The sequence below is a fragment of the Trachinotus anak genome, unplaced genomic scaffold (assembly GCF_046630095.1).
Source record: "Trachinotus anak isolate AG129_WGS33_773 ecotype Australia unplaced genomic scaffold, CSIRO_AGI_Tana_v1 ptg000003l, whole genome shotgun sequence".
In the NCBI taxonomy this organism is placed as follows: Eukaryota; Metazoa; Chordata; class Actinopteri; order Carangiformes; family Carangidae; genus Trachinotus; species Trachinotus anak.
In genome coordinates this window covers 6,403,475-6,421,235 of record NW_027273854.1, presented here as the reverse complement: position 1 = coordinate 6,421,235, position 17,761 = coordinate 6,403,475, and the positions used below count along the sequence as shown (strand labels likewise).

Genomic DNA, 17,761 nt, shown 5'->3' with positions numbered 1-17,761 from the left:
TAGTTATGTAATAGGTCTTTGGATATTTAAACTAATGCAGATAAAAGTACAGTGTGTAGTGGAATGAGATTATGAAAGAAAGCACATAAGAATATGTTACTGCTTTTAAATATCTATGTGCAGGGTTTTTGCCTCCCCCCCCAACTACAGATCTTATTTCAGGTGTTATTTCCCACTATTCAAGTTTTAGACGTGTATCTAATTACTTCAATTACTTAAAACTCCTTATACTGGATTTGGAAGCCACCAGTTTTAATAGAGATTAGTAATAATAAAATGCCTTTAGGCTGTCATGGCAGAGTCTAAAATGGACACAATAGTTTGGAGTATGATAAAAAGAACTTTATTTCAAAACAATGGAATGACTCTACATTAGACGCAAATCACAACAGGTAGCAGTGGAAATTTGAAGTGTAGACGACATAACTCAGTGGAATTTCCATCATTTATTCTCGACTGTTCACCGACACCAAGGTGGTGCTGCTCACAGCATGGCAACATCATGTTGCTGCAGTGACTGTGTGGTCCCTCTGGAACAACCTGCAAAAGAGAAACCATACACGGTCATTACAATGGCTTGTTTACTTAAGTCACGACTTCCCAGTTGTTAGAGGAGAAGAACTATTTAGTTGCAATTAATCCCAGCAGGTTTACTTTCCGAGAAATAAGCATTTAGACCAATAATGGATCTACATTTCTTTTTTTTATTTTGGAGTCAGCAGTTACATTTGGGTTAGATGCTGTGTTGATTTCAGTACAAGACAGACTTTTGTCCCAGACCCTCTCACCTCCACACTTTCTTGGGAAAACCTTAAGTAATCCACACTATTATCACCATCATAAAGTTAATCTTTGTTCAATATCCTTTCTATAATCACCATCACTCCTACAAACCATAAACAGGAGAGGAAAAACAGCTAAATCTTAGTTTAAACATCAAATCCATCTGAAAATGTGTAATATGTTACAGTAGCCTTTTATAACCCTTGTTTATTTCAAGGGAGGCTACACCTGATATCTACTTATTCTGTACAGCATCAGAGCTGGGCCTCACAGAAAAGCTCACAATATGATATCAAAATACACAACCTATAGCCAAGGTAACTGTGATATCACATGAAAAGCAACTTTTGTGGTTCGCAATATATTGCAAGCTATCACATTATCTGTAACCAGAGCAAAAATATTGAACACGTTTAGAGCTAAAATGTCTGCAATAAAGGATCAATGCAAAACAGCACCAGTAAGGCAAAAGGGTACATCACAATACTGTAGCCAGTCTAATGTATCCAGAGAACACTGCCACAATATACCACCGTATATTATATACCACAAGATGTGTCTCACCCATATGTGCATTGTAAATGAAGTTGCCTTTACCTTACTCTTGCTGCTGTCCTGCTCTTCTTCTAAAGTGAAGATGTAATCGCACAGGGATTTTCCTCGCACAAAAAAGCTGAAATGCTGCCTTCATATTATGCAGGTCTGACTGTCACTGAATTTTATTTTGCTTGGGTAAGCACCATGTAGAAATGGAGATGAGTCAATTGCAAGTGCAGTATCTTTACAGTCAAAAACACGCCTCCTGTAATCAATCTTGGACATAGGATCCATTTGAGATCCTAAGCAGGATAAATACTGAGATCCTGTAGAGATATTAATTCTCACCACAATATGGTGTGGAATTATGTCTCAGATAATCATAGAGGCATCATAACACTGGCTGTAGAGATAGATGAGAATAGAGGTTTGGCAACACACACACACACACACACACACACACACACACAAATGTTACTTACAAATCAAGTGGACCTAGAGCTCTTCATGCTCATGAAGCAATGAATCCATGCTCGGCTCCTGGCAGACAGCAGGGCTGGTGAACTCCATCAGGTACTCACAGCGACTCGGCTCTGACGTGGATGTCACTACCGTCTCCTTTCCACATGTTAACTTAACCTGTGGGACAATGATCATCTGTTTTCTAGTACTTTATCCAATGAGAAACAATCACTGGGAGTAAAATCAAGCACAGAAAACATCAAGTCAGGGCTGATTAACTGAGACTCACCATGGTGGACCTATTAGGGCCTTGCCAGCATCCTGTTCCATGTTCATACCTCATCACAGAATAGATGTTATCTTCAGGACCTGCCCATTTTCCCCAAGTTCTACAGGAAAAAAAGAGAAAAAGTACAGGCTAAGTCAAGTGTGCTTCATAAACACTGCAATTAGGCAGAAACAGCACAGATATTCTCTTACCCTAGATTAGTTTCAGATCCACCATACTTGGGTTTCTGGGATACTCTATTGAACGGACAGAGCCTGTAGATGTACCTGAAAGCAAAAGATAAAATTAAACTATAATAGGAACTTATACCTACTAATACTTAGTAAATAAATGACCAATTTTTCCAAAGTCAAAGTGTGCACATACTCGCTAGTAGTTAACTCATAACACTGGCTGTAGAGATAGGCAAACTCAGCATTGGGTCCAAAGTCAAAGGAAATTTCCTTCTCAAGGTTCCTGCAAAACAAAAAGCTAATTCAACATGTAACCTCTTTTTGTATTACACGGTCTTGAACTAATAGCACACCGATCATCATCCATTGTTGCTGTGTTAAATTAGACTGCAGTTATGGTGAAAAAAAACAAACAAACAAACAAAAAAAAAAAAACACTGATGATAGCATTGTTGGCAAAGAAGCTTGTCCACATTCAGCCTGGCTACTCACCTGATCTGATCATCCACTTCCCGGAGACCTCGCTCTGCCTCATCAAACTCATCCCTGGCTTTCTGAGCAGCTGGGAATCAGATGAAGTAAAATGTAACATCATGGCAAATTCAGCCCAAAACCATACAAGTATTACACATGTGCTTACATACACACATAAAAAAGCCTGAAAACATCATGACTTATTGTTGATGCTTTTATTAAAAAAAAAAAAAAAAAAAAAAACACACAGGCAAATAGACATCTGTCAAATAAAAGCAACACAACTGTTCAATTAATTGTTTTGTTCTCCTAATAAACATTTATTTGTTCTAGCAGAATGGGTGATGAGTTTTAAGATTAAAATTATATCAAAATTCAAACTAATAGGTCTGCAGTCACATCTTTGTGTTTTTTTCCCTGGTATTTTACAGTATGACTCACTTACTCATAGCTGAGGACTGGATGAGTCATTCAGTTTTATACACACACTTACCATCAATGAGGTTCTGTGTCTCTTGGTCATAGGGTGGCATAGTCCCCTCATCATCGTCTTTCTTTTCTTGAGTCGCTGTCGTAGGAGGGGTCTGCATATCAAACACACATAAGAATGACTCACTAAAATAAACTTTAGAGTCATCCAGTACAAGTTTGATGGAGAAAGTCAGTGGGCTTGCCTTATAATCTCCATCATCTGGATCATCATCGTCATCCTCTTCTTCATCCTCCTCTTCATCCTCTGGGATGTCATCTTCAGGGTACTGCTCAGAGTCATTGTCTGAGATTGGCTCCTCCTGTGGAGTCTCCACTGGTGCTGGGGTGTCTGCAGTGGCCTGATGCCAAGAAAGTCACACATTAGAGGAGCAGGGGCTTTTACACATGGAGTCTACTAAAAGAATGAACAGGTTGTTACCTCTGATATGTATTTTTCTTTGATGTTATTCCAAACAGCCTCAAATGCTATTGTATCCACTTTGTCCTCTCCTCCCAATAATCCCTAAACAAAGCAAAGACAATACTCACGTTTAGATTTGTTCAGCTTCTTAGGATGTGTTACAATTTTCAAAACATTTGCATTTAATGACTACACTATAACAGGCAGTGTTTTTATTCGAAAAATACAAAAAGAAAAGATTTACCTGAGCCTCGGCTTCAGTGAATGAATCATCTGAATCTGGATTGAGCTCAGAATGGGACAGAAGCTCAGCCACTGAGACACTGCCATAAACAAAAACACACCATTCACTAAGTTATAGGCAACTCAAGTGTAGGTAATATAGGGCACGAATATACAATCTTTTTAAAGAGCCAAAATCTATTCTCAGACATTTTTTTTGTTCAGAAAAGGCAGTGATCTCTATAGCATATCAAGTCTGCTGTGTGGTAGCATTTTGGATCCCCATTACAAAAGGTACAGCTCAACAAGACCACTTAAAATAAGTATGGTTCCAGGTGAACATATTCACTGTTTTCTTTTTTTCATTACTTCTTTTTACTTTGTTCTTAAAAGTTGACCCTGGTAAGCTTCACAACACTGTAAACCTTCCCTCAGTATAAGTGCTAATAATTCTGGAGGGTGCTGATACTCACAAGCCATCTGCATCATCATCCAGTTCAAGAAACACTTCCACCATCCTGGCTTTGTCCTTCTCCATACGAATGAGAGCTTTTTGATCTGAAACAAAAATAAACTTTGTGTTGAGTTATCAGTGATTCTGATCACACATGTACTTCTGTGCAATGCTGCTAAACGTTTTGAAACAATTTAAACTTCTGGCCAGAGAAGTCTTCCATCAGATGTTTTTTTGAAAACTATAAGTGTATGTGTGTGACTTCCAGGCAACTAAGTACAACTCAAAAAGTGTAAATAAAATAGACAATACTATCTGTAATGTAGTGTTCTGTACAAACAGTAGATGGTGATGTACTTCCAAATCTTAATTTACCTTCCCAGGCCTTCAGATGGCGCTCTTTAGCTTCTCTCTCTGGCTGCTCTGCAGTCTCCTTTACAGTTCTCAGAGCCTCCACCTTGTCTTCCAGATCCTTCTTGCTGACCTGAACTTCTCCAAGTTTGGCCTGTTGAGACCAATTGAAATAATAAATTAAACCAAATACAATGAACACAATGCCTTAACATCTACTCTGGAAAACACAACTGTCAGATGCGAATACAACAACACAGCTCACAAAGAAAAGTCCTATAACACAATCCACAGAGGCAACAGGAAAGAATAACAGCAGTGTGCCACTAATAACCTCCATGTCAACTTGAGACCCCCAGCATCTTTTGTTACTCTAAAATCAGCTTATTGTTTGTTTTTTTAAATAGGAAAATTCAGATGCAACTAGTGTCTGGATGAGAACCAGGCCAGGCAGGGAATTAGTAGGATGTGCCCAATATAAGGCCCAGCCCACAACTGCCTTCAGTTTTACTGTGCATAAGAAAAAATAACATAGCTAGACACCTTCATATGTCTTCCGTATCTCTAGAATATTTTTGACACTGATAATCCATGTTTCAGAGGTCTGGATCTTGATTATTGTACTAACATATACCAAAAGGTTTTCTTGTCATTCACACCTTCTTATCCTCTAGGCCCCTCTTTGCCTCCTGTATTAGTTGTTGTTTTAGCAGAAAGCCCTCCTTAGCGATCTCTGCCATCTTCTGCAGGCTCTCCCTCTCCTTGCGCCCCATCTCCCTACAAATCACACATGATGTAAAAAAATGACTCAACAAAAACAACCATTCAACATTTTCTGGAAACTTAATGTGTAGCATGTGAATAGACTCTGTAAAGCAGATGTAAGTTCTTACAGTTATAATGGAAAAACATTCCCACCTGCACGTGTTCTGACAGGCAGCACCACTGTTGTACTCGTCTGTTGTGTCACAGCAATCTGTAGAGGAAACACAGAAGTTACATAAAATCCTGACCGCACAACACACCTGAAAAAAAAATAGTCTGCCAAGTTTAAAATTCATACCACAGATTCCATCATTAATGCGGGAGGAGGGGATGAAGGCTGGTCGGAAACCTGCATTGGTGCAGTGGAAGCTGCCGTTGGGACAAGCAGCAGTGCCTGCAAATAAATGTGTTTTTTAATAAACAAAACTGCTGTGAGAACTATACTAAGTAGACCTCTTATACATTTATCAGTTGCTATTTTCTCTAATTGAGTATACTGTAGTACAGAAGTCTCCAACATGCAGGATATACACACCTGGCTCATCAGAGCCATCCTTGCAGTCACAGTAATCATCATTCACTCTGTCAAAGGGAATAGTGGCGGAGTTATCCAGGCAAGTAAATGGTTTGCCCTCTTCATAGAACTGCCGTTCTGTCAACAGAGGAAACAAGTCAAAGCCATGACAACTACATTCAGAGAGCTGATAATGAACTTTCACTCAACAGATTTGATGCTAAAGTTTGGGCTCCCCTATGCATACTGCACATTCTGTTAATTTTTGAATTAAGAGCAAATAAATGCAACCTGTGCACAGCAAGACTCAACAATAAGCTTTTCCCCAAATGTTAATAAGACAAACAAGAAACAAAAGCAACTGAATTAGATTTAACTACATAAATTGAATTGAATTAAAATAAATCAATTAATACAATAAATCAATTAAATATTTGAAACCAAATTAATTTTATTAACTGATGCTAAATTTAATAATTTAAATTAGGTTAAACTAAATAAAATAAAATTGGGTTTTTAAATTTACTTAAATTCAATTTACTTAAATGAAAATGAGCTCAATGAATTAAATAAAAATTAGATAAATTAATTTAAAAAACTCCAACTGTATTAAATCAAAAATATTGAAATGATTTAATGAGCAAATCTGATTTTCAATCAATTCAATTAAATCTAATTAATTCAATTTATTAATTTAAATTTCGTGAAATTATATAATCTATAATCAAATCAATTTACTCAAATTGAGTGAAATGAATTAAACGTACCATTTGATCAAACTTTATTGAATTAACAAATTTTAATTAAATCTAACAAATAAATTACACTGAGTTGAGCCAAATGATATCATTTAAATACATAAACCTCTGAAAATCTAATCACTTCATCCTTGTTTCCAGTCCAATGATTGGGCTAAATTTAAGAAATTCCCTCAAGGCATTCACAAAGTTCACGAGAAGAGGACAACCTAAAATCATAATGCCTCTGGCCACAGCTGTAGCTGGCACAGAAGCATAAAAATTTAACAGGAACTATAACATGTGCAAACGTCTGGGCACCAAATTAAATCAGGCAAGACAAAAGCTTCAGCTAGTGATTCTTGAAGTAATTCAAGGTGGACTGAGGTTTGCTTTGGATCATTTTTGTCCTGTTGTAGAAGCCAGTCTATTAGTTTCACTTTCTTGACTGATTGTAGGACATTTGCATGTAGAATTTGCTGATAATTAGAAGAGTCCATTCTTTCCTTTCTCTGTATAATTTTTCATGTGCCACTGGCTGCTACGCAACCCACTGGTAATGCTCACCGCCCAGCAAGTAATTGCTTACTTGATAGAGGTACACCACGGGGTCGTTGCACTTCCACCGCAGAGATTACCACACTCAAGAGCAGGAGGAGGGAAAAGAGGGAGGGGAGGTGGTGGTGACAGGACATCCTAATGGTGCAGCTCCACACTGGGTCACAGTTTAGCAAGATCCAACAATACCGGAACCGCCTGTCAACCACAATTTGTAAATGAATATAGGAAGGACTCCGTGACCACAGTGGACAAGCCTTAACAGGGCTAATAAAGATATATTAGTGGCAATACAACATGACACATCTGCAATAGTTTCTACGTTGCTCGACAGAATGAGACGTCTTGTTAGCTAGCACTCAGCTAACAAATTAATGCTAACTTTACGTAAAACTTTAGCAAAAAGCAAACGACAAACACAGCAAAAATAAGAACTACACGTATAATGTTACAGAAACATCGCAATACCTCGAGTGTACAGGATTAACAAGACCGCCAGAGACGAAGAACACTTCAGGTTTTTCTTTTGAGAGAACAAGCTAATGGCTAACCACCGCCAGTCGGTCGATCATACAGCCTACTTCCGTAGCCCCACAGCGCATGCGTATATCCCGACCCGTCTCTGTTTTGTTTCACTGTGATTGGACAGCGGTTGGTTTAGCGCTTGTGATTGGCGGAGGGCGGTGGCACCTGTCTGAAGAAGAGGATTGTGGGTGTAGGTGAAAATGCAGCCATCTCATGTCAGAGTCAGACAAGTCTACACTGTTATCTAGGCACATCATTTAATATTAGCGAAAAAAAACAGAGAAGTAAATAATCCCCAAGTAGATAGTAGATGTTATTTTAAAACTGCCGTTATCCTTCAAATGGTTCAGTACCGTGCAATAAAAATGTGCTTTCATAAATAATGCCACGAATAGTTCTGATTTTATCAATTAACTTCATACAAAGTGCATTTTCAATCTGTGACTTCTGTCTCCATGATGTTGAGATCAGGGCTCTGTGTGGCCAGACCATCTGTTGTAGGACTGCTTGTTCTTGTTGCTGAAGATATTCTGTAATGACTCTGGCTGTATGGGATCATTATAACTCAGACGTCCTAGATGGTGCTTTGTGATGAATAACAACCAAAACATCTTAACGCTTTTGCACTGTACTTTATCTCATCAATATTCTCTATGTGTTTAATAATCACCAATACATGTTAAGCGAATGTATCCTGTCATTCATGAAATCATATATGTTTTTATCAATCTCACATAGTGATAGACTGGACAGTTGTAAAAACAGAGTGTGCACATGGATACAAACCTATGTTGGAGCAAACAGTATGTCCAAACAGCAGTCCCTGTACACAACAGACCATTAAGACCAGTAAGCAGCTGGGACCTGTGAAGCCCCTAAGGACCAAGGGGTGTTGCCTGCAATATCCAGTTCATAATACAGTCTTGCCTGTCTTCCCACAGTTAGGAATACAATACTGCCAGTCACTGGACTAATGAATGAATAGTATTAATGCAAACAATACATACAAACAATGCTGATAAAGAAACTGTAATAACAACAAACATGACAATTGTGTTGCATTTAATATAAAAAACTTACTTTATTTGTATTTTTAACACACTTTACAGTACTGAACAGTGAAATAAAAGAAAAATATACTGATATACTATAATATTGTTTTATATATAGATGTTTGCTTATTAAATGCATTTATTCACAAAATGACACCTCAGCTCTGTCAAGAGGAAAAACTTTCATAAAAATAATATAATAAAAAATAACTTGGACACATTTTACACGTTACAGCAAGATCATTTACAAATATTACAATCATTTCATGTTGTTTTTTTTTTCCCTTGAATAATCTTTCTTATTTGTGAACAAACACATGAATTACAGCCCAGAGAATTATTCTCAGAGGGAGTCAGTCAGCGACAAAGTAACCTGACAGCAAACCCGATGGCAACCAGCTAGTTAGGCCACCAAGGGACGGACATTGAGGCTATCAGGCTAGTGATTAAAGTTACTAAGAAAAAGAGGTGGTGATAGTACTAGAAATGGCCAAGTTAGATAAGGACACATTTATTTTCTTTGAACGTGTCACATCCTATGTGACTACATCAGCCTACATTTGACTTTATCAGTCAAATAAGTTCAATCTCACATGGACATTTAATAGAGAATGACTAGTTGGATTATGCCTCTAGAAAGGGGTTAACATTGACTACTGCACAATGGTTTGTGATTTGGCCCAATGGGGTATAATCAACAAGTGACTGCCAATGACCAAACCACCAGCACAGACTGTACACTACCTGAAACACACTGTCTGCCTCAAAACCTGACGAAATAAAGTGCTGGTACAAATATATTTGATTTTAACAATAAATGTTCACAATTTAAAAAAAACAAAATGTGAACAAACATTAGCACAAGTGAGCAAAAAATATAATCAGAGGATGAAAAGGTGAGGATGTGGCCTGCAGTGCTTCAGTGGTTCATTTAGCAACCTAAAGTGGTTATTTGTCAATCATTATGACTTGGATAAATTTATAATATACAATCCAAAATTACATTATATACATGAGTGGTAATGCTTATAGCTATATCATCAACACGTGATTCATTTTCCAGACCATCCACCAGAATGATATAAAAATAAACTGTACACAAACTGTTCAAAGAAAACACTTCCCATGGTTTTCTTTTCATCATTTAAAAAGAATGGCAGCAATCAATCAATTGAATAATTTTCTTAATAAGAAACAATTGCTACAGTATCGTGTTTGTATGGCAATTAAATATTAATGTTTTTATAGCTTATGACATAAGAAGAAGCCACAAAAACAAAGCAATATCTTTAAAGTAAAAGGCCGATGCATATGGGAATCTTTTATATTAGTAACTGCAATAATAATCCTGGATTCCCATTCCTCCAGATGAAAGCCTGTGTGGCGGCCCCGCAGCTCTGCTCCATCCTGCGACAGAGCAGGTCAAACACACAGGCTTCTGTTGCACCGAGCTGCGGTGTCTTCAGATAAGCTCAGTTACTGACCTGCAGAAACTTGCGCCTACCTTCAAAAGAACCACACTCATATTCTTTTATTTTCTTTCTTTCTTTTTTTTTTTTTTTTTTTTTTTTTTAACCCTGTGAAAAAACAAACACCTAAACAAACTGTGACCAATTTAAGCTGTGCTGATCAGATCCCAAACACCATTCAACAAGATGTGGTGATGCCAGTGAGCGAACAATGACACACATGACAACATCTTCAGCATCGTGCATCCTCTGTCTCTCTGTTACTCACTCGCTTACTCATGACCACACACTCAGCCACGCAAACAAGCACACACGTCAACTCTGTCATGTCAGCGAATCGATATCTGGTCAGATTCCAACAAAGGACATCCTTAATCGCTCTCATCGCCTGCAAAATCTCAACTCCGATGGCTAATGTTCTGCCTACAGGAAGCTGTCAAGTAGTCCTTTTACCGTACTGATTAAAAAAACAACACATTCTTTATGTTGGTCCAAACACAGAAACAACATAACGACTAATTGGCAGCTATGTTACCCTTTCCCCTCCAAATGCAATGTTGGATACATTGTGTATAGACACACTGATACTCACAGAAATAAGCATACAGACGTGATATAAATATACTGGGATATCTATTATATATCTTATAAATCTACATACTGGCAGGTATGTATCCTGCATCTGACATTAAGGCAAAAAAGCATCAAACATAACAAGGATGATTAGGGATTGCTGGACCTTTTGGCCAAGTCACACTTCTTTCCCCTGACATTCTGCCTCCCTGATCTGTTTTCCTTCAAATCACTTCACCCGCTGAAGTTTCTCGTCCTTTACTTTGGTGAGATTTTTGAGTATGAGGAGACATAAAACACACAGTGCAAGTGGGCGTGAGATGGCGAGTGGAAAGTTTGTTCTGCTGATGAAATAATTCTGTATCCCTCTCACCGTATTTAGCAACTGTCAAATAGAAAATAGGCAAAACTTATGCATCAAAGCATCACATGGCTTATTCTCAGAAAGTTTAAAAAAAAAAAAAAAAAGAATTATTCTAATAAGAAAAAACCATAAGCTGGAAAGAGTCCATTGGTGGTTGTGGTGGTGGTAGTGATTGCTCTGCATCTAGAGTTCTGAGTTATTATATTACCAGAAGAGCAACAAAGGAAGACTTACAGCTTAAAACATATCACCACAGAAACTGTACGTGTGAGATACACACCACAATACCATGAACAGGAAAGAGAGATCTTTAACAAGAGACAATCAAAAATGATAACAAAATCAGACACTCCTGTCCCACAATGCATTGCTTCACGACAGCTCCGTTCAGGAAGCTGGTGTTTCAGAAAGGCACAGAGCCATCTTGCACCAGTAGCACTCTCCTCGTAAAGGGAAAAGGGGTATGGGACCCGGCGGCCCCTTCGTCGCAGCATCTTCCTTTCCTCCGATTTCTTCCTCTCTCCTCCTCCAACTCTGTGGATTTTTCTTATTTTTCTTTCCGACAGAAATGGAAAAAAAAAAAGTCACTCGGACTGTAGCTTTTCTGAGGAGAACAGTTTCTGTTGAGATTCTAACAAACATGAATTACTAATACTGACTGAACACTAGTTAATACTCCATTAAGAGATGGCTTATTCCAAAGAGATTCATTACTGATCAATGTCCCTCATGTAAATGCACACATACAAACAGACGTGTGTGTGTGTGTGTGTGTGTGTGTGTGTGTGTGTGTGTGTGTGTGTGTGTAAGGAGGGGGTACGGATGGACAATTATACTGCATGACTGACGCATGCACACACACACATTGCGTTGGCGTTACTCCTGCTCTTGCTTCTTATGTGTTTGTGTGTCACTCCATGTGTGTTTATGTGTGTGCATTCCAGTCCCAGAGTGCTACGCTGTCTTCAGTTGCCCATCGTTAACGCTCTTCTAAATTCCTCTCCGTCTAAAGTTCATTGTGAAATCGGTCGAAGGACTCGTCACCACTCCAAATCTACAGTTGCTGTGTAATTAACTTCTCTTTAAGCGATTTTAATTTATTCCCTTTTTGAAAAATATATTTAAAGGTCTGTATTGTCATTGCAGTCTTATTTGTTCTTGGTTTGGCCATTGAAAGGATGAACAAGATAATGTGTGCAAGTGAGGAGGGAGATACAGGAGCAGAACTCATGTATCTTCAGCTTGTGAAGAAGAATCCTCCTCTTCCTCTACAGGACTTGTGTCAGAAAGTCTCTCCCTCTCAGACCTCACCTCCAGCTGAGCTTTCAGCTCCTCCTCCTGCTCCTCCTCCACCTCCTCCTCTTCCATTGCCACCTCATCCTCCTCTTCTATTATGTCCTCATTTTCCTCATCTGCCATCGTGTCTTCCTCTTCTTCCTTTTTACCCTCCTCCTCCTCCTCCTCCTCCTCCCCCTGACTGCAGTCCTGCGTCACATGGTTTGGCGTGGGCTTGTCATCCTCGTCTCCCTGATCTCTCTGAGAGCTGTCTTCAAGGGTGAGCTCAAACTGAAACTTGTCCATGCAGGCGTTTAGTTCCTTGTCCTGGCCTATCGGCGGCGGCGAGGGGCTTTGTGGGATAGTGCTCTGGTACCAGTCCCTGTTGTCCTCCAGTGTGTCCAAGATATCCTGGGCGTCAGGGTGCACCAAGTCCCCCCAAGTCTCCCACAGCGGGTGGACAATGTAGTCAATAAAGCCCACCTGCGTCGCGAGAAGAAGAGTATGATTAACATCATATAAACCAGCACAGTGGTGTCATTTCACTTCCTGCAAAGCAGCATTAAAAATGCACGAGGATGACTGCTGTGATCAGAGCTGACAGCTCACTCTCTGCACTGTAGTCATCGCCCCACCCACAGCATTATCAGTTATCCAGTTGTGAACAGAATCGTATCAATGCGTGTGTGTGTATATTCCAGTGCTGATCATTTACCTGGCTCTTTTCCACAGACGCCGTGTGTTTATCGCACATGGGACTGATCTCCATCCCTCGCTCCCTCTCCTTATCTCCCTGCCTGAAGAACTCCTCCATGATTCTTTCCGTCCACTGGCGATAGACCGCCAGGGGTTTCGTAGGATTGCTCAGGTCAGCACAGTGCACCATGTTCCTCAGCACCTGCAAAAACACAGTCAGCCACTCATTAATGTATCGACTCTGGCTCAGCTATTTTGTCTCCTCTTGCTACGACAAGAAATTTGACTTTTTAGCAGAGCAACCACTTATAACTATTAACCCTGCCTGGGTGCCTTCAAGTCACGTAGTTATCCCAAAACTCAAGAACAGCTCTGACCTGCCTAATGCTCCACAACTCTTGAATCATAATTATCAGTGAAGAACTTGTTGTAGACCCAGTCAGGATTTAAACTGCCACACTGAACTGAACCACCACTGAACGCTATTTCAGAGGCAACATCCACCTCCTCCTTTGCTCTCTTGCTACTACACTGGATTTCTGAAGAAGCACTTGCATGTTTATTTTCCTTCCTTTCCATGGACCTGTCTATGAAAGCTGAAATTCTAGCTTTTGTTGATCACACTGAACCGTACCTCTGACTTTCCCAAAATTTACATACAGGTCAAATCGGGTCAAAAAACATCTCTGTATTTCTGGATTGCATCTCCAGGAGACAGTAGATCACCTTGCCATCCCTCAAACTCATTCCCACGAGGCTCCTGCTCACCACAAAATCTTGCCCCACATAAGATTTCTCTATCTTCATTGTCAAAACCAAGTAACAATTAACCCATCAATCAGATACTTTTCAGCCTGTAGATCCTACATCCTATAGATTTGGACCAGAGAGTTAAATCAGACCCAGCTTAGTCTCTGTATTGCTCAACCTCTTGTAATCTCCAAGCTACTGAAATGTACTGCTTAGCCTTTCAAGCTTGATTTAAGCTTTATTTCTCCAGGTGAGTCCCATTGAGATTATAAAATCTCTTTTTCAAGGGAATCCTGGCCAAGATAGCAGCAATACGTTGTTCCAAACACACAAAAACAAAATCACATAAAATAAAACATACAATAACAACTCAGAGCTCTGGAGAGAGGTTAGAGAATATACAAAAAAGCCCTGGCTTCTTGAGGCTCACATGTACTCAACATAGCCACCACATGCCATGACATTTTGAGGAGGGGCATATAATTCATAACAAGGCCATATCTGCCACATACAAGCCGCATCGTGCAGAGGGGCCACACTTTGACAGAGGAGCATAAATAAGCCTTTACCTGATCATATATCCCTTTACTCCAACTCTACAGCCAGTGTTCACATGCTGCCAAGCTTTCCAAGCGTTTTGATTTTATAGCTCTCTGAATGAATCAAATATGTCCTTTCAGTGCTCCAGTGATGTTCAGTTCTTATATAACAGGCACAGAACCGTGCTAAAACACCTCACCTGTATCCGATCAGTGTAGTGGTCGAGCAGCAGAACTCCAGAACTCGTCACTTTCTTGGTCTCCACCATCGTCTTGAGATCTGCCAGCAAACTCATGTGTTTTGACATATCTGTCGCCAAAACCTAGGAGGGATCGTGGGGAATTGATATGAAGGCGTTAGAGAAAAAACAGCAAAGGTGGTAGGAGATGACAGAGATAGAGAATAAATGTGTTGACCACACTCACCATATCAATGACAAGTTTCCTCAGGCTCTGTCTCTGCCTCTTGCTAAGGTTCTGGAAGATGTCACAGTTGTCCTCGTGAAGCAGCTTGAAGCCCACAGCTAGGTGATGGTTCTCCAACACAGACTCATCGTTATACATCAGGGCTAATTCGGAGTCTGGGAGGGGGGCATACACAACATATTTAGTAATTGCATCAGCTCCATTTAGACAAATTATAGAACAGAAGATAAAGAAAAGAAAAGTGCTGCTTTGACAGTCAGAATGAGGACAACAGCGGGGCCAAAGACCAACAGAAAGAAGAGTTTCAGTTAAACTTTGTATGTTATATACATCAGCAACTATAAAAAGAATGTATAATTATATATAAACTAATCACATGGCCAAATTTAGGATTTTTAAATTCATTTCATGTTGAATATAGAAATCACTAAGTCCAGCAAAAATGTACATGAAAACTGACTGGTATTGAAAATGAGAGTTTAAAAATAGCGGGAAGACATAAAACACCAGGTATTGTCAAAACAGCTTATATTATACTTATACTTAGCTTAGCTGCCTCGTGCCCTTTCTAAAATCTGAGACTTTTAGAGAGTTGGCAAAAAACAAGGCCTTTCTTTATGTTGATGCTCACTAGTCGTGGTCGCATACCACACACTTCAGGTCTATTCAATCTTAATCCATTTAGATTTTTTCAGCAAAAGCAGCTTTTTGTTTGCTGCTCGTTGCATTCATGGTATAATCTGTTTTTTTTTCCCCATTCTATGTTTTTATGACTTTATGTTTAACTCACTGGTGTTTATGAGGAATTGGTTGGACACTCCTGGATGGTCCACGTCATGGATGGCAGCGGCAAATAACGCTGCAAGAATCTCTAGATCAGTGAACACAGCCTGTGAGAGAGCGATGAAAGAGAAGAGACGAAAAAAGTTTCAACTGCAGTTAGACTTTGAAAAACTGTATTCTTTAGGCCTGGTATTTGTGAACGTGAAGTTATCTGTGCATTTGGTATTTGTATTGACGCTGCATCTTTGTCATTGGTATTTACATCTAGAGCCGGCGTGGATAGCAGTACGTGAGTAGACTGAGTGACATCTGCAGCGTGGAGGCTGTTGTGGTAGGCCACGTTGGAATGGTAGTGGTCCTCCAGGGTCATCACATAAGTGACAAATGTGTCCACAGGGATCCGAAAGGTCTTCAGTAGATCTCTTTCCTGCAGCAGGGAAAAGTCCACAGGGTTGACGGTCGCAGATAAATCAAAAGGCTACTGTATAATCCACTGTATACGCTTTCTCACCTGGAAGATGGCAAACATTATGCAGCTGAGGGGTCGGTTATTAGAGAATTCTGCCACACGAAAGATATTAAGGCCCCACTTGTTCAAGTCATTCAGCTCCTGAAGGCGCAACAGACAACAATAATGCACAGCAGCACAACAATCAAGCAGTTTGTTTTAGGTGAGGTGTGCTGTGGTGGCTGTGGCTGTGTGCTGAGGTGAGGCTGTGGTTGAACAAGTCTGTAAAAATGTGAACGTGAATAATGAAATTATATTTACATAGAAAGAATACGTGGAGAAGCGAGACAGGAAACACATACAGTCTGTCTTTGTTATCTACAGTGTGGCTTTATGTGCATGTATATGCGGCAACTTGCATCTGGTAGGCTGCTTTTCCATCCATTTACCCTGGCTAACGCATCCTCGTGTTCAGTCTTCACTCCGAAGCGAGGCATGGTGGAGTTGGAAAGGCTGGAACTGTGCGTGAGCTTCTTCACACCGCTGATGTGACACATGGGCTTCTCCCTCTCCCTCAGTGTCGGGGATGGGATCTCCACCTCGTTCTGCTTATCTGGAAGAATCAACAGTTGAAGGTCAGCCAGGATGGAGACTTATGGAGGGGTGCACTTGGGGGTCAAAGCTATAAGGGACTTGCTATAGTGGCTGGTCACAAACGGATGGCAGGTTTGATTTACCTAGAAAGGTAGTGGAGATGTATTCTGACACCTGGTTCCCTGAGCGACTCATCTCGGACAAATGGGACAGCTCCCGGTTCAACATCCTCTTGAACTGGGGGGAGGGACAGGACAGAGACAGAAAGTGAGCAACTTGAGTAGTGGGTGCAAAGTAAAAGCATAAAGGGTTACTGACATATCCAAAAATGTAGAGACGTGCAGTCTGGTAAACCTTCAGAATTGCTAACATTGTGCTTTAGATTCCATTTGCACCAATACACAACAAGGAGACATTCCTATGATTCACATATGAGAAAATAAATTATCACCCTCGATCTGGCTTCATTCACTAAAGGCTGAGAAAATCAATTATGAATCACGCCTCTTCTTTTTCTCAGATGAGAACATACTGTTCAATACTCCAATTCAATGTGCCTGCATTTTCATTGCTGTGTATCGATACGCTGCAGTGATATGGCACGTTTGTGTGCATTGTTCTCCATACATCTTCCGTGGCAATCGTGAACAGCTAGTCTGCCAGTCCGTGCAGTACAGACACAAATGTGATTAAGTGAATGCATTATCCCTGCAGACAGAAAACAGTGTTCCTGAATGTTCTTTCAGATTTTTTTTTTTTTAATTTTATTTTTTTGTATCTATAGCTAAACGCTGGTATTTGGAGGCTTTGTAGTTTGCTGTCGCACAAGTCATGTGAAGGTACAATGTGATTCGGACAAGACCCCTCAGTCTGTGTCCCACTGACTGATCCTTCACACATAACAATCTCCATGGCAACCAGAGCGGTTGCCGTGGCAACTGCCTCCTCACAGTCAGTCCTTCAGCTTGATGTGCGAGCGGTGGCTGCTTGGGTGACAATCTGAGGGAGTAGGCAGGTGTCTCTGACCTTTACCAAGGTCAACCCTCCCCTCTTCTG

The 17,761-nt window shown here is 40.0% G+C and overlaps 2 protein-coding genes across 4 annotated transcripts in view; both read right to left on the bottom strand.

The window, feature by feature from the left end:
- Positions 1-140: 140 nt before the first annotated feature.
- prkcsh (PRKCSH beta subunit of glucosidase II) lies at positions 141-7,835 on the bottom strand. The gene is made up of 18 exons (XM_071469822.1): positions 7,680-7,835; positions 7,243-7,409; positions 5,938-6,054; positions 5,701-5,796; positions 5,556-5,613; positions 5,297-5,414; positions 4,662-4,791; positions 4,306-4,390; positions 3,855-3,933; positions 3,629-3,712; positions 3,393-3,548; positions 3,212-3,302; positions 2,737-2,806; positions 2,438-2,527; positions 2,263-2,337; positions 2,072-2,171; positions 1,803-1,959; positions 141-540 (listed from the first exon to the last, which is right to left on the bottom strand). The coding sequence occupies exons 2-17, from the start codon at positions 7,346-7,348 to the stop codon at positions 1,816-1,818; spliced, it is 1,599 nt and encodes a 532-aa protein (XP_071325923.1). The 5' UTR covers positions 7,349-7,409; positions 7,680-7,835; the 3' UTR covers positions 141-540; positions 1,803-1,815.
- A 952-nt stretch (positions 7,836-8,787) lies between these two features.
- pde4a (phosphodiesterase 4A, cAMP-specific) overlaps positions 8,788-17,761 on the bottom strand; it is a 41,377-nt gene continuing 32,403 nt past the window's right edge. For all 3 annotated transcript variants that reach the window (XM_071469792.1, XM_071469801.1, XM_071469810.1), the window contains 9 exons: positions 16,849-16,942; positions 16,561-16,724; positions 16,175-16,273; positions 15,926-16,090; positions 15,671-15,770; positions 14,881-15,035; positions 14,655-14,777; positions 13,185-13,367; positions 8,788-12,952 (listed from right to left, as the gene is read on the bottom strand). In XM_071469792.1, coding sequence (XP_071325893.1) covers positions 12,422-12,952; positions 13,185-13,367; positions 14,655-14,777; positions 14,881-15,035; positions 15,671-15,770; positions 15,926-16,090; positions 16,175-16,273; positions 16,561-16,724; positions 16,849-16,942 — 1,614 coding nt within the window. In that variant the 3' untranslated portion in view covers positions 8,788-12,421. The remainder of the gene's footprint in view (positions 12,953-13,184; positions 13,368-14,654; positions 14,778-14,880; positions 15,036-15,670; positions 15,771-15,925; positions 16,091-16,174; positions 16,274-16,560; positions 16,725-16,848; positions 16,943-17,761) is intronic.

Bases quoted from the DNA above. Each gene is read 5' to 3' on its own strand.
- prkcsh (XM_071469822.1), bottom strand. From the start codon at position 7,348: ATGTCCTGTCACCACCACCTCCCCTCCCTCTTTTCCCTCCTCCTGCTC. The intron at 3,303-3,392 runs GCAAGCCCACTG...TTTGATATGCAG, and splicing joins CAGATGATGGAGATTATAAG to ACCCCTCCTACGACAGCGAC. The intron at 2,807-3,211 runs GTAAGTGTGTGT...TCTGATTCCCAG, and splicing joins GACACAGAACCTCATTGATG to CTGCTCAGAAAGCCAGGGAT.